This window comes from Amaranthus tricolor, chromosome 7 (genome assembly GCF_026212465.1).
Source record: "Amaranthus tricolor cultivar Red isolate AtriRed21 chromosome 7, ASM2621246v1, whole genome shotgun sequence".
NCBI classification, from domain to species: domain Eukaryota; kingdom Viridiplantae; phylum Streptophyta; class Magnoliopsida; order Caryophyllales; family Amaranthaceae; genus Amaranthus; species Amaranthus tricolor.
In genome coordinates, this window is record NC_080053.1 from 3212606 (window position 1) to 3226819 (window position 14214).

A 14214-nucleotide genomic window follows, 5' to 3' on the forward strand; every position below is an offset into this window, starting at 1 on the left:
ATAACATGTGTAATAGTGGTTGAAGTGTTGTGTGATTGTCTAGCTTCACCTCAACATAAGTATGATGACAACGAGCAGGAGAGAGAATGTGACTAGGTGTATAAAGCGGATTATGCACTTTATTCTTGGGTAGAACTATTTGTATCATTTCTTTGTATAAACGATACAAATACTAAGTATTTGTATTGTTTCTTTAACAAACGATACAGATAAGTATTACTGTATCGTCTAATAAAACAAGGCGATACAAATAATTATTATTTGTATCGTTTGTTAAAACAAAAGATACAAATAGTTATGATTTGTATCATTTGTTAAAACAAAAGATACAAATAGTTATGATTTGTATCGTTTGTTAAAAAAAGATACAAATAGTTATTATTGTATCGTTTGTTTTACTAAACGATACAAATAACCTTATTTGTATCATTCGTTTTTATAAAGATTACAAATGGAGGGTTACAAATGGCCCTTTTTTTTACTAGTGTCGACTCCTCCTAAATCTCCATCTCAAGAGAGTACTACAACTTCTCAAGAAAGCGACTCACCTCCTTTAGAAAACACCTTGCTCAATGACAACTCATTGTATGAACTTACACCTTCCTTTACCTATTCTTATCTGTCACAATCTACCATTTTCCTACCTATTGATCTTACTTTTCCTACTCTTTACTCTTATGATTCTTCTACCCCTATTATCCATCAACAATGATCCTTCCTTGATTGTTGAGCAATCTTTTTTTCTACCTCCTCCTTCCACGTGCAGATCCCTCAGACCACACAAACCTCCTACCAATTTTAAAGACTATGTTTGCAATAACAATTTATCATTGGTGCAAAGTTATCTCCAATGATCAAACTCCTTCTCGCAAAACTTTTCGTGCTTTCCATTCTTTATTTAAAGAACTTAAAACCTATATTGCAACTACCAAAGATCCTCTATGGGTACAAGCAATTCACGTTGAACTACAAGCTCTTGAAACTAGCATTACGTGGGATATTGTTCCCTTACCCATTGTTAAGAAACCCATTGGCTGCAAATGGGTATACAAAATCAAAATGAAATCATATGTTACTCTTAAACGATACAATGCTCGATTAGTTGCCAAAGATTATACCCAAGAATATGATATTGACTATCAAGAAATTTTTTCTCCTGTTGTTAAGATGGCATCCATTTGTTATTTCATTGCCATTGTAACATTCTAAAAATGGTCCTTGTTCGAATTAGTCATCAATAATGCATTCTTTCATGGTGATTTACATGAAGAAGTCTACACGAAATTTCTCTATGGTCTCAAATACGCATCTCGATAGTGGGTTGCTAAACTCACCTTGAACTACAGTAACAAGGTTTCTCCAAGTCTTAATATGAATCTTCCCACTTTGTCAGACGCACTAGTGCTTCATCACACTAGTAGTTTTCTAACATGGTTTGAAAGGTAAAGAAATTTCTCTATGGCCTCAAACAAGCATCTCGATAGTGGGTTGCTAAACTCACCTTAAACTACAGTAACAAGGTTTCTCCAAGTCTTAATATCAATCTTCCCTCTTTGTCAGACGCACTAGTGCTTCATCACACTAGCAGTTTTCCATGTGGATGATATCATACTCACTAGTGATAACCCTACAGTTATTAGTGATCTAAAACAACATATACACAAAGTTTTTACCATAAAAAATTTGGGTCAATTGAACTTTTTCCTCGGTACCGAAATCATTTTTCTACCCGAAGGTATAACCATGACCAAACACAAGTTCACTCAAGAGCTACCTCTTGATAGTGATCTTACTAAATTCAAGGATATTGTTACTCCATTACCCATCAACCTCAAAGTACAAAAGGCCAATTCTTATCCTTTTTCAAACCCACAATTGTATAATAGCCTTGTAATCAAATTAAACTTCCTCACTCACACAGGAACGGATTTAGCTTACACTATCCAAACTCTAACCCAATACATACAACATTCACCTGAAGCTCACTTTTAAGCTCTCCAACACACCTTAAATTATGTTCATGCCACTGAAAATCCAAAAAGAAAACTATTGTATTGAAATCATCTTCAAAAGCTGAGTATCGTGCCATGACTTCACATGCCTCTGAGTAAGCTAGATAGTTCGCTTAATTTGAAGAATTGGGAGTAAACAGATTGAGGTTTGTCACCCTCCACTGTGACAACCAAAGCTCTTAATAATGCTCACAATCATGTCTTATACGATCATAGCAAATATATTGTGAACCATGTACAACCCAGTCAAACCATGGTTTAAGCCCATATGATCACCCATCCGATTCAACTCTATATCATAGACATGGATTAGATAAGCAGGAAGATAACAAGATCAAGCAAAGAAAGATCAAAATCCAAGTTCCAGCCCAAGAGGAACAAAACAGAACAACAGAACACTCACAAGGGCCTCGGAACAGCAAAACTGCTACTGAACAACAGTCTGACGACCAGGCCACCTTGCATCTTTACATGAGAGCTGATCAGATACAACCAAAGTTGGATCAACCCGGAAATGGCATCTTGGCACATGGGCCTAGCCTTCGAGGGCCAAGAACCCTTCTACTAATACACACAGAACTCGGAGGATCAAGCTCAAGGTGCCCTAGTCAGTAGTTCAGCACAGACGGCCTATCTATGCCTTAGGCTGATTTCCTTATTTTCTGTTTTAAGTGAAGCGTGCTAGGCACGTGCTGTAAACTAGCCGTTGCATTGTAGAAACCTATATATAGGCCTATAATCATTGTGTGAGATTTCATTCATCAATCAATATTCAGTTTTCATTCATTCAAATCAGTTTTGCAAGTGTGATAATTTTCCTCTTCCTCTTCCTTGTGTGTTGGTGTGTGTAATTTCTTTTGGCCGGAACAAAGAAAGTGTGGAACACTTCTGAACTTTAGATTGTAGAACAATCTAAAGTGTAACCTTCCTTCAAGTGAGTGGAACTTAGGGGGAAAGGGTGGGAGTCAGTCTAAGTAGGTGAGTGAAACCATTAAAGACGACCCAAGGCCAACCTGAGAATCAAGAATTGCTTTTTTGGGTGATTTGGTGTTCATCGTGTGTATTCAGGAGTCCATCAATCAGTCTTCAATTAATAAGGTTGATTGACTGTAAGATTGTGAGTCCGGAGGACCCAATCTTGGTGCATATTGAGATCAATTGTCATTTTACAAAGGTTATGGAAGGTTTATTGCAACTCACATATTCACTTATTTCTACTCAACTCGCTTATGTTTTCAACAAGATACTTCCTTCGGCTTAGTTCTAAACATTATTGTCCAAGCTTGGCATGTATAAAGCACCCCAAGCCAGAGGGGGATATTAATATATTAGTTTACTTTTACTGTTGTTAAAATGTATTTTTCTAATTACATACCGACATTTTCACAACTCTTCTATATAAAAAAGGATTCGCACAACTATACTGATGAAATAATAAATGCCAAAACAGAGAATATTTTCTCACTAAATCTTTCTCTCTCCTTTCCAAAGCTTATATTTCATCTTCTCCAAGCTCTATTAATGGCTATTACTGGAGGTTGTAATATCTACACACTTAAAAAATAAAATAATATACATAAAGTTTAAAGCTGCATTTTTCAGGCGAATAGATAGTTTGAATATCTAATGTTCATAAGTAAATACACATGTTACAAACTATTAATACAAGTTAATTAGTAGTATTTTCAAAAAGACAGGTTGATATTATCAATACATTAAACAGTTATAATTTAATACAATAGTCAATAAGCACTCTCGTGTAACCCTCCTACACAAGAAAATTTTAAAGCTTCTATAGGTAACATTAGATATTCAAACTATTTATTCGCCTGGAAAATGCACATTAGATAACGTTTTTTTTACATTTTTTTACAAAGGCGCACATGGAAAGTAGGGAACCTTTATCTCATTCAAGTGTAAACATAGATGCCAATCCCATTCATGTGCAGTTGTTAGATAACTCATATATTGTTATTTTTGTGCGGCAAAGTTTTGAAACCTCCTCTCTCATGAGAATATGAATGACGCGATGATACTTCGTTTACGAAAGGTTGCATATGAACACCAATAGCATTCAAGAAAGTACCAGTACTCCTTCCATGAAAGCCTACAATTTTACCTTCTTTATTTGCTGATGAGAAAGAATTCCCCATTTGTTTTCCATATGGTCCATATTTTGCTCTGCTGGTATAAAAAGTGAGGGATACGATAACCCTTTTCTGTATATCTCCTACTAGCAAACCATAATATCCACTTATGCTTGTAAGCACTTCATATGGGTAGTCAAACTTTATCTGGAAAATTACAATACATGAAGTTAGATTATCTTTTCAAAATAGCAACAAACTTACGGAGTTGTGAAAGAGAACTCGTGTGGATGACCATGCAGTGGGACTGATCGTTGTTGTGAACAAACTTACAGAGTTGTGTGATTGTTAAAGCAAGATGATCAAAATGAATGAAAAGGACATCTAATAATCTGAGAGGTTAGTTCATAATTCATTTAATATAGCAACTTATTAAGGTTTATTTAGCAAATAAGAGACATTACATGGTAGGAGCAAACGTCGTTGGTTCTTCCACGCGGAGCAGACCAAACAGATTTGCCATTTTGGTCATACTGAACTTGTATTGAGCAAATAGCATCACCTCTTGTTATCACAATTTGCTTGACTCCAGTATAAACACCGTCATCCCAAGCTGTACCTCCTTCTCCACCCCATGGCCCCGATTGGTTGAGACCTGGTTGCCTTGGCATTCCCAATGCTACCTGAAAACACCGCATAGTAACCCAGTCAACTAACTTTTTTTGGCATGCTATCATAACATTAGCGTTGTGCTTGTGCCTTTAATTAAGACCTGTGCTATCATTTAAGTTCCTTTTAGTCTACTTGGTATCAAAATTTTCATAATTTAACTAAATTTTTATATAAATAATTTGGTAGTATATCGGATACTTGGTCCCTCTAGATCAATATCCTAGCTTCACCTTGATTACATTCGTGTGACTAGCTTAACATCTACTTTTCGATTCTAGTTTCTCCATATATCTTACAGATAATACTTGGCGTCAGTGCCTGCACATAATACTTAGCCTTGATTAACAATACTTGTCACGCCAAGTGCAAATTATATAAATAAAGGCAATAAAATGATTTCTTTTAGTTCTACTTTTAAAATGCACATGACAAAATTGTTTGATATGACTTACAGAACCACTAGTCTTCCATGTACTCTATATTATACCAAGAAAAATTAAATAGTACCTCAGAGGCTCTTGGGCTAGCAACGGGTAAAGGAATGGAATTAGGTCGTCGGTTATTGAAATCCGGTTGTCTTGGTGCTCCAAAGGGTGCCTGCAAACAGACAAATGATCGAGCCTAAGTTTACGCTTGTATAATCAGAATTGTACAAATGAAATCCCTTTTTATATATATTTTGATGCATCTTATGCTTTTGATCTTGTATGTTTTTTGGTAGTTAGGAGAATGTTTCTGATGATTAGATTTTTGGATTTTTGAAGAATCAGTGAGAATGATCTGCTCAGGCCAGATTGGAAAAGACATATAAAATCTTAGTGTAGTATTACAATGTGTTTTCAAAATGGAAACTTGCATTATTGGGGGTTGATAACTCGTCTTATTGCTACTCTCATGACTTATCAACCTTGATGTTTGATTTGTTCAGCAAGGGAAGTATGTCCACCCAAACATCAACACACTAAGACCCAAAAAAAACTTTAAAAGGACACAATTCAATATTAAGATTACTATTTCTTAGACTGAATCTTGGGCGTGAAATTGCTTATTGACAGTGCTAGTTGTATTCTTCGCTCCTACAGCAACTGGACCTGGTATTCCATATATCAATATTTAGCTTAATGGTATTGATTCCAAACATGTATTAGAAATCAATTGATTCAGTTCGGCGTCAAATATTGAATCCGATTATGAATATTAATTTACACTTGATCCTTTAAAAATTGCGACGTCTTTTAAGAGAGATCGATTCTAAATATTCTCTTTTTGATTCTTTTCTGTCAACCAATATCCATGTCAACAGTATAAAAATGCATCAATCAGTTAAGCTAAACAAAACTTTGGGAATCAACTCAACCAATTCGATATCCCAGGTGTAATATAGCATGAATTGTACCTCAGAGGCTTTTGGGATAGAGATCAGTAAAGGATCTTTATAAATCTGTGGGTCGTAGAGATCATCTTGCGGTCTTGGCACTCCCAACACGACCTGCCGACAATACCATTGACCACATCGCATCACGGATCCTTGTTCAATTAAAGAAACACATTTTTATTTCTTGATTTTCCAAGTATAATACAGCATGAAATGTACCTCAGGTATTAGGCTAGGCCTAGACAAGTCATAAGGGTAAAGACGAGGAAGGAATGTTTTTCTTTCAAGCACATGAACTCCAAGGCTATGCACAAAATATCCATTTCTTCCATGAAAACCAATAATAGCACCATCTACTGTGCCTGAGGTGAATGAAATCCCTTGTTGATCTCCAAATGGTCCATAACTGCTCCTGTTGGTGCGAAAAGTAATTGATTTTATGATTGTAGGTCCTCGCAGAATCGTAGACGAGTAGTATCCCTCTATATGAGTTAGCACTTCATAGGGATAGTCGAAAACAATCTGAAAGTGCATAACAAAATTAGCAACACACTCTATAGACTTAAGGTAGCAGGAATCTACAAAAGAATTATTGTAAGGTTAAGATGTAGAACCTTATCAAGCTTGAGTCCTCCCGTTCCACCATTCTTATTCCCCCAAACTGGCTTCCCATTTAAGTCATAACAAACTCGAATAGAAACCAACCCTCCTGTTCGTGTTATATACACTTCTCGTACCCCTGTATAAATTCCATCATCAAAGGTCGTTCCACCGTCCCCTCCCCATGGCCCAAGTGACAGGATTTTCTTGTTGGCAACCTGGGTAGTTGGGATTATCTATTGAAACATTACAAAACTATTAGTAAGTGTGAATACTTTTACAAGAGTGTGAGCCTAAAAGACAATGAAACATTAACATGGAAGGAAAAAGTGAGAAATACAAAAGTTACGTTGTAAAAACCTTTTGTGTCTCCAAGAGTTTTGTTTGCAAGAGAGGCGTTGGCTTTACATAAACTCCAATTGCATTAAGATACTTATTGCTCCATCCATGGAAACCCACTAACATCTCAGCATTTACAGACGACATTGAGAACGGAACTCCTTTTTCAACACCAAAGGGTCCATAAATTTTTCTGTTAGTTTCTAAGCAAAGTGATCGAATAATCACCGGGCCATTGTCAGCAATTGAGTCACAGTATCCACTAATTGAAACCAGGAATTGAGTAGGGTAGTCAAGCTTGATCTGTGCAACAATAATTTAGGGTATTACTAGATAATAATTCCTTGGGACAAAAGTTAATAAAAGACCCTTCATACTACTTCGACCATGCATGAATTTTCCTTCCAAATTTTTCATTGTTTAGAAATATCCAAAGTACAACGATTCATTGGTAACATAAGATATTTTGAACGATAGGATATTGCTTTTAAAAGGGGTAACAAGGAATATGGAGATTCCCGCCTCAAAATAGGATTCATTATAAACAAAGAAGTATCTAGAAAAAACTGAAGGCAAGGCTTTGAATGCAAAATCTCATTATAAATATCAGAAGACATGATTAGTTTACCTGATCAGTCCTGGAACCAGAGTTACCACCATGTCTGTTAGACCAAACCGCATGACCCATCTTATCATACTCGAACTGAATGAAATGGATTCCGTCTGAACTCATGGAGATCACTACTTGCCTTATGCCGGAATAGACTCCATCATCCCATTGATACCCACTTTTACCTCCCCACGGTCCTAATGCTGGGTGATTACCCTCATTCCTCTGTCAAGGACAATATTACAGTATACGCATGCATCCAAAGAGTAAAGATCAGTACTTGTAATTTTTTAACTTCACTCTATATTATGTCTAATAAAATGTGGAATAGAAAAACAGTAAACGAAGGTACAAGGAAAGAAAAGCCTACCATTTAAACTATGTTTCACAAAGAAGAGTTTTGATGTTTCAGGTAATGGATCCAAATAAAACAGTCTAAACACAGCCGTTTCTATTATATGCAGAAAACCAGTGCTCCTCAAATATAAAACTAAGTGTACAGTTTTATGTAGACGTTTAACTAGAAGTCCTGTTACTAAATTATTCGGGGAGGAGCCCATGCGGAAAAGAATCCACTACTTTTTTGATCGTGTATATCTCAGAAAAGGACAAACCGCCCAAAAGACTTATATTTTGATATGGAACAAAACAATGAAATTTACATTTGATTCTATCTGCAATTACTAGTATTTTACGATTTCAGTCTAAGGGATATGATCACCATATAGTATAGTCATTTCACATAAAGATTTATTCTTTTCTTACATAGTAATTTGCGTTACCTACCCAATTTTGACAGAATAAGATGGTCTCAGCCAAATCCCAAGTATTTTCACCTTTGATACCCGATGCACCTTCTTCAGACATCATTTCAGCATCTGCTTTGTTTACCTCGATTTCATCCGAACATAATTCTCATCAAATTTGAGTAGACATCCGAATAAATATTTATATAGATTCTTTTAGTTAAAAGAAGGCTAGTAGAAAAAATATAAAGTCTACAACTAATAAAAAGTTGGTGAGATATATGGAATATAAGAAATATAAAAATTTTAAAATGAAGTTAATAGAAGATATGTAGGGATTATAATGATTATTATTATTAAGTTAGATTAAATAGGTATAATTTTAATCTAATATAATTTATTTTAATTTAATTTAATTTCATTTAGAATCATTTTGGTTAATTAAATTTAACTTCAACTAATTTAATTTTAATTTATTTAGTTTAATTTAATTTAAGTTAACTTTAGTTATTTTAATTTCGTTTTAGTTAATTTTTGTTAATTCGATTTAATTGTTTTGTACTCCAGTGGCGGATGTATGTTGGAGCCCACGGGGTCACGTGCCCCTTAGCGTTTTTTTATTAGTAAGACTTTTCTATTGGTAAGAGTAAAAACGTAAAATTAATTTTGTCTCAATTTTATTTATTTTAATCTAACTAGTTGGTGGGGCGCGTGCTACACACGCGCTCCCCCAAGAAATCCTATTTTCCATAAAAAAAATCAGCTCAAAGAGAAATATTTACTATACATCTCATGTTGGCGACGTAAAATTGAAGATGAGGCTTTAAATGGTTTTGCTTGATGGTGTTATTAAAAGTACATAATGTTGGTCAAAAAGAAGTTGCTAATATACTAACAAGTAAATAGAAGTACTAAGTACTTACATTGGAAGTTTTTAAGTTTGAGTTTGATATAAAGTGAGAAAGAAATTAATGGATTAATGCAACATCTATTGTGTATTATACGGATTCTTGTTTAGCATTTGAATCTGTAAAGTTTTAGTTGCTCTAAAGAGTTTGTAGGATATGTATTTTGTTTTTTTCTAAAATTAAGAGTAGAAACAAAGTTTGAACATGGTTAATTAAAGCCTCGTAACTTAAAAGAATTAAACTTATTTATCTTTTGTTTATGATACACATAAAAATAAAACAATACATCAATTGATAAACACAGTCAATATATCCTACTACGCTATCCCAGCAAGAAAGTTCTTAGTCTTACAAACATTCAAACGCTATTTGACGTTCATATCAAAATTATTAACCAATAAAAATGTGTGTAATTAATAAAAATGAGTTTAGTTATATTATTGTGTTTTATATTCCATCACGCCCTCGATTTTAGTCGAATTGCTGCCGAAATTTCTACTCACATTCATAAAGTTTATTGTTATTTTATTTTATTTTTTTTATTTTAATGTAACACCCGAATTTCCTCCCGTCCTTTGCGGTTTTGGTTTCGTATAAGGGGTCGGAAATTTAGGGGTGTTACAAGTGGTATCAGAGCAATTTCGGAGAGCTTCATAACATATGTTTTCTTCTGTAGTTTACAAAGATCAGATTCAATTGCACATGTGTAACACCCCTGAATTTCCGACCCCTTAACTGAACCAAAACCGTAAAGGACGGGAGGAAATTCGGGTGTTACATAAAAGAAAAAGGAAAAGAATTTAATAAATGTTTAAATATTAGCTTTAAAAGATGAGTAGAAATTTCGGCAGCATCTGCCCTAAAACTGTGCGCCTTTGTAGAAAAACAAAAGTTATTTAGAATCTAATAAAGTAAAGGCATCAACGGCCTAACAATACTAGGTCACGGCGGAATGATTCGTCGCCGGCTTCTCAAATCAACATGCCAAGCATGGATCGTGGTTCCAGTGTCAACGCTTGCGTTTTAAAATGACTTGACTCCTTAAAACCATACAAAGTTATAAACTACGCAGCGGAAATACAAACATACAAGGGAGGACACAAGGCCTCATAACAAAATATATACAACCAAAGTTTACAAAAGATAACAAGAGCTACAAAATCGAAAGATAGCGGCATGACACAAGTTGTGCTTCGCCCTCATCACTCTCCCCCAATGCAATGCAATGCAAAAGAAGCTCCAATACCTGTTACGCCTGTCTATGATCCTCCTGCTGCTCGACATTAGACCAAGGCCAATGCGTCATAGCAGGACAATCATAGAAAGTCATCAACAATCAAACATAACCACAAACACGTACACGTCAGTAATAATGAACTTATAACAATTAGAGTCATTGAACAAAACTATAGACAACGATATAGTATGGTAATAACGAGTCTACTCATCTGTCTGAACACCTTTATTTACTCATAATTTCTCTTCCAACTACTAATCTCTCGAAGTATATTCAAGGGTAGTGGATCCTTTCTCTATTGATGGCATAGTGACATGGCCAAGGGCGTTATCGGCCATCCGGCGCCCATGGCAAAGTATGAGCTCATGCCCCCTCCAGCTGACCCTCTCGGGTCCTACCTTCGGGAAAAACTAACACACTGGGGTACTAAACCAGTGAAGAGGCCACCATATTGGGGTTTGCAAGGCCCGCATGGTAACACCTCGGTCAAAGGCGGTATCGGCCATCCGGCGCCCAATGACCCAAGCATGCTCATACCCCCCTTACGGTGGTCCCGTCGAACCTCACCTAGGGGACTATTAAATCAACCGGACATAATCCAGTTGAGTCACGCCAAAAAAATCATAAATCAAGGCTCCATAAGTAGGAAATCACTTCAATACTGCACACAACCATGGTGCGTTCTCTACTATATAGAAATCTGTTCTCATAGTCTCCTAATGCTTTCATTCTACTTGCCTATATCACTATTATGACTCTACGCTAGTATAGTTTACTTTCTAGCGTTCTATAATTCTAATACGATGCATACAATCATGAAATATTGATAATACTTTGAAACAATGAATATGATAATTAATTACAGCGTGTACGTACCTGCAAGCGTCACTGCACGACCAAAAGTTACAAAAAATCCCCCAACTAAGGCTCTACTTTCCTCTTACGAAATGGGCACCTATATAAGTTATGAGTAGAACTAATAAGTTCCCTTAACTACTTTGTCATACCAAACTAAATACCAAAGTAACCGCTATCACCCATTCAACATGAGTTTCCGATTACTCTAGCACGCACACAACTCATTCAATACAAGTCAAAATCATTAACTCAACACAACATAAGTCTTTCCATCAATTTAAAGTAGAAGTATGTGCGAATCGTTTCTTTACATTAACTAATCTTGAGCATATCGGCTCGCATTACCCAAAAAAATAATTAATCACAACTAAATCTTACAATTTCAATATAACATTAATATAACGATAAGGCAAATCTTAGAGTTATCGTATCGGGATATTATTTGTTACATTCTCCAAAGCTATTAAGAACTATAGTCAGAACAACACGACAATTAACTTTAGCAACCATCGATGATAAGTTGACATTATGCTCTTGGCTTACTGATATCATGTATCTATAACTTTAGTAACAACCTAATAAGGGTATTTGTAATTCAAAACAATCAAACCACAACAATTAGTAACTATTACTCCCAATTTAATCAATCAAAATCACTTTCATAGTCAACTAACATCATCACCATTACTAATTATTCACAACAATAACTAATGGACCAAATCTTAAAACAACTTTTAAATTTATTTAATCAATCATCACCAAAATATAGTACAAACACACATCATTAGTAATTTCATCTCTAAATCCAATCCCTAATCGTTTCGTGTTCAAAGATAACATATTTAATTACTACCCATACTAAGATTCAAAGAAACTAATACAAAATCAACACATCACCCATAATTTCAAATCACACTTCAAACCCTAAGTCATAAACATGTTTAATTCATCAATCAAATTCTTACCCACAAAAGATTCAATGAAAATAATACAAAGTTCAACACTTTTCATTCATATTTCTAAAACCTAATTCATAAGTACATTCAAATCATCGATCCAATTCTCACCCATAACAAGATTCAATAACAATCACACAAAGATTAACATCAAACTCATAAACTTAGTAAAATTCTAATTAGATACTAGGACAATTACTTAGAGTAAACTTGAGAGGCTTACAATGGGGCAATTAGAAAAAAAAGGAGTGAAGACTAAGTGGTGTTGTGGTGGTGCTATGGCTTTACAGTAGCCCACTGCTGTTAGGGGACCAAGGAGGCAACCGTGGCTGCTGCTAGGAGACCGAGGAACGGCTGCTGCTATCGGTCGTTTGCCGGTGGTTGTTTTGCAACTCAGCTGCCGTGGGTGGGTGAGAGGGGACGCAGCCTTATGCTGCTGCGTGAGGGTGCAGCGTAGCCTGCTCCTGCTGCTCGCCGGGCTGCCGGCTACTTGTTGGTGGGGGAAGTGAGGAGGCGGCAGCTGGTTGGGGAAGGTGGAGGCGGCAGCTGGTGGTTTGTGAGCCGTGAGGGAGAAGGGATTGAGAGAAGAGGAGAGTGAAGGAGGGAGTGACGACTAGTTTGAAGCATTTAGGGTTTCGTGGGTTTTATACTTGTTATTACTATTATTATTATTATTATTATTATTATTATTATTATTATTATTATTATTATGATTATTATTATTATTACATTTATTTATTTATTTATTTTTATCTCGATTCGTTTTCTTGTGAGACTCAATCAAGAGACTCACCTTCATGGGCTCACACATTTTAATAAAATAATCATTTTGATTCGAACCTCTTTATTTAAGAAATCGTAACTATATTTTTAATATATATCTAAGTTAACGTTTAAATTCTTATGTGAAAGAATTTTATTAAACTAATTCAAAAATAATTAAATATAATTGTAAAATCTTTAAAAACTATTAAAATATTAAATAATTACGTCATAAAAATCTCGGGGTGTTACAACATGTTTCAGCATCAACATTCACATTACAAGTACTTTTTCTGTCCAAAGGAAGAGAAGTTTCTCTTTCATCAATCTACAATCTCCAACCATATGTTCTGATCTAACAACCTCCATCAAGCACACTTCCGTTATTTGGTCTTCACTGCTTGGTTTGTCATTCTCTGTTATATCTACCAACAAACTGCATTGCACGGTAAGTCCTCTTTCGACAGAGCCAACTTTACCCTCATTATCAACATTTCTATACTCCTTTTCACTATTGTTTACACCTTCTACTACTTCCTCCACAAATCCTTCTTGTTGACGAATATTTTCAAATCCCTTCATGATAGAACCCATAGATTTAGCTGCATAAATTTAAACTTAATTTTTGGATCAAATATTAAACTCAACAAAAACATTGCGCAAATAGGCTGTTGTAGGTGGAGGCAATTTTTTTAATAAATTAGTCAAACTTATAAATGAAACACGATCATAACGTAGATAATTACATTGCTTGCGCTATTTTGTGTTGGACTTGTTTTGGATGTCTTTGGTTTTTGGTTTGCATATGATTTTTGAACATAGCTTCGTTCATATGTTGCTTGGGTGGTCTGTTATAGGTAGGGCTTCATTCCAATGGCTTTGTCCCTTTCCCAAGGTTTTTATACCGACGATCTTAGTCTCATGTATCTTAGTGCTTGGTTTTTCTTTCTTCAATGAAATGCTTTGGAAATTTGTAAAAAAAAAGTAGTATCTTTTGCTTTATGACGTTTGGCTAGAGATTGAAGAATGCCATGAATACCTCTTATTGCTTG

At 35.2% G+C, this 14214-nt stretch overlaps 1 protein-coding gene across 4 annotated transcripts; it reads right to left on the bottom strand.

The window, feature by feature from the left end:
* Positions 1–1888: 1888 nt before the first annotated feature.
* Positions 1889–12739, bottom strand: LOC130817575 (jacalin-related lectin 3-like). Of its 4 annotated transcripts, XM_057683363.1 has the most exons (12): positions 12624–12739; positions 11463–11541; positions 10596–10622; positions 8482–8586; positions 7714–7920; positions 7107–7388; positions 6761–6982; positions 6366–6668; positions 6168–6260; positions 5279–5368; positions 4564–4782; positions 1889–4306 (listed from the first exon to the last, which is right to left on the bottom strand). In XM_057683363.1, the coding sequence occupies exons 4-12, from the start codon at positions 8563–8565 to the stop codon at positions 3974–3976; spliced, it is 1833 nt and encodes a 610-aa protein (XP_057539346.1). In that variant the 5' UTR covers positions 8566–8586; positions 10596–10622; positions 11463–11541; positions 12624–12739; the 3' UTR covers positions 1889–3973. The 4 variants fall into 4 exon arrangements, with proteins under 4 accessions (XP_057539346.1, XP_057539349.1, XP_057539347.1 ...); XM_057683366.1 differs by lacking the exon at positions 8482–8586 and having other exon boundaries at positions 12624–12724; XM_057683364.1 differs by lacking the exon at positions 12624–12739 and having other exon boundaries at positions 11463–11773.
* Positions 12740–14214: the final 1475 nt, after the last annotated feature.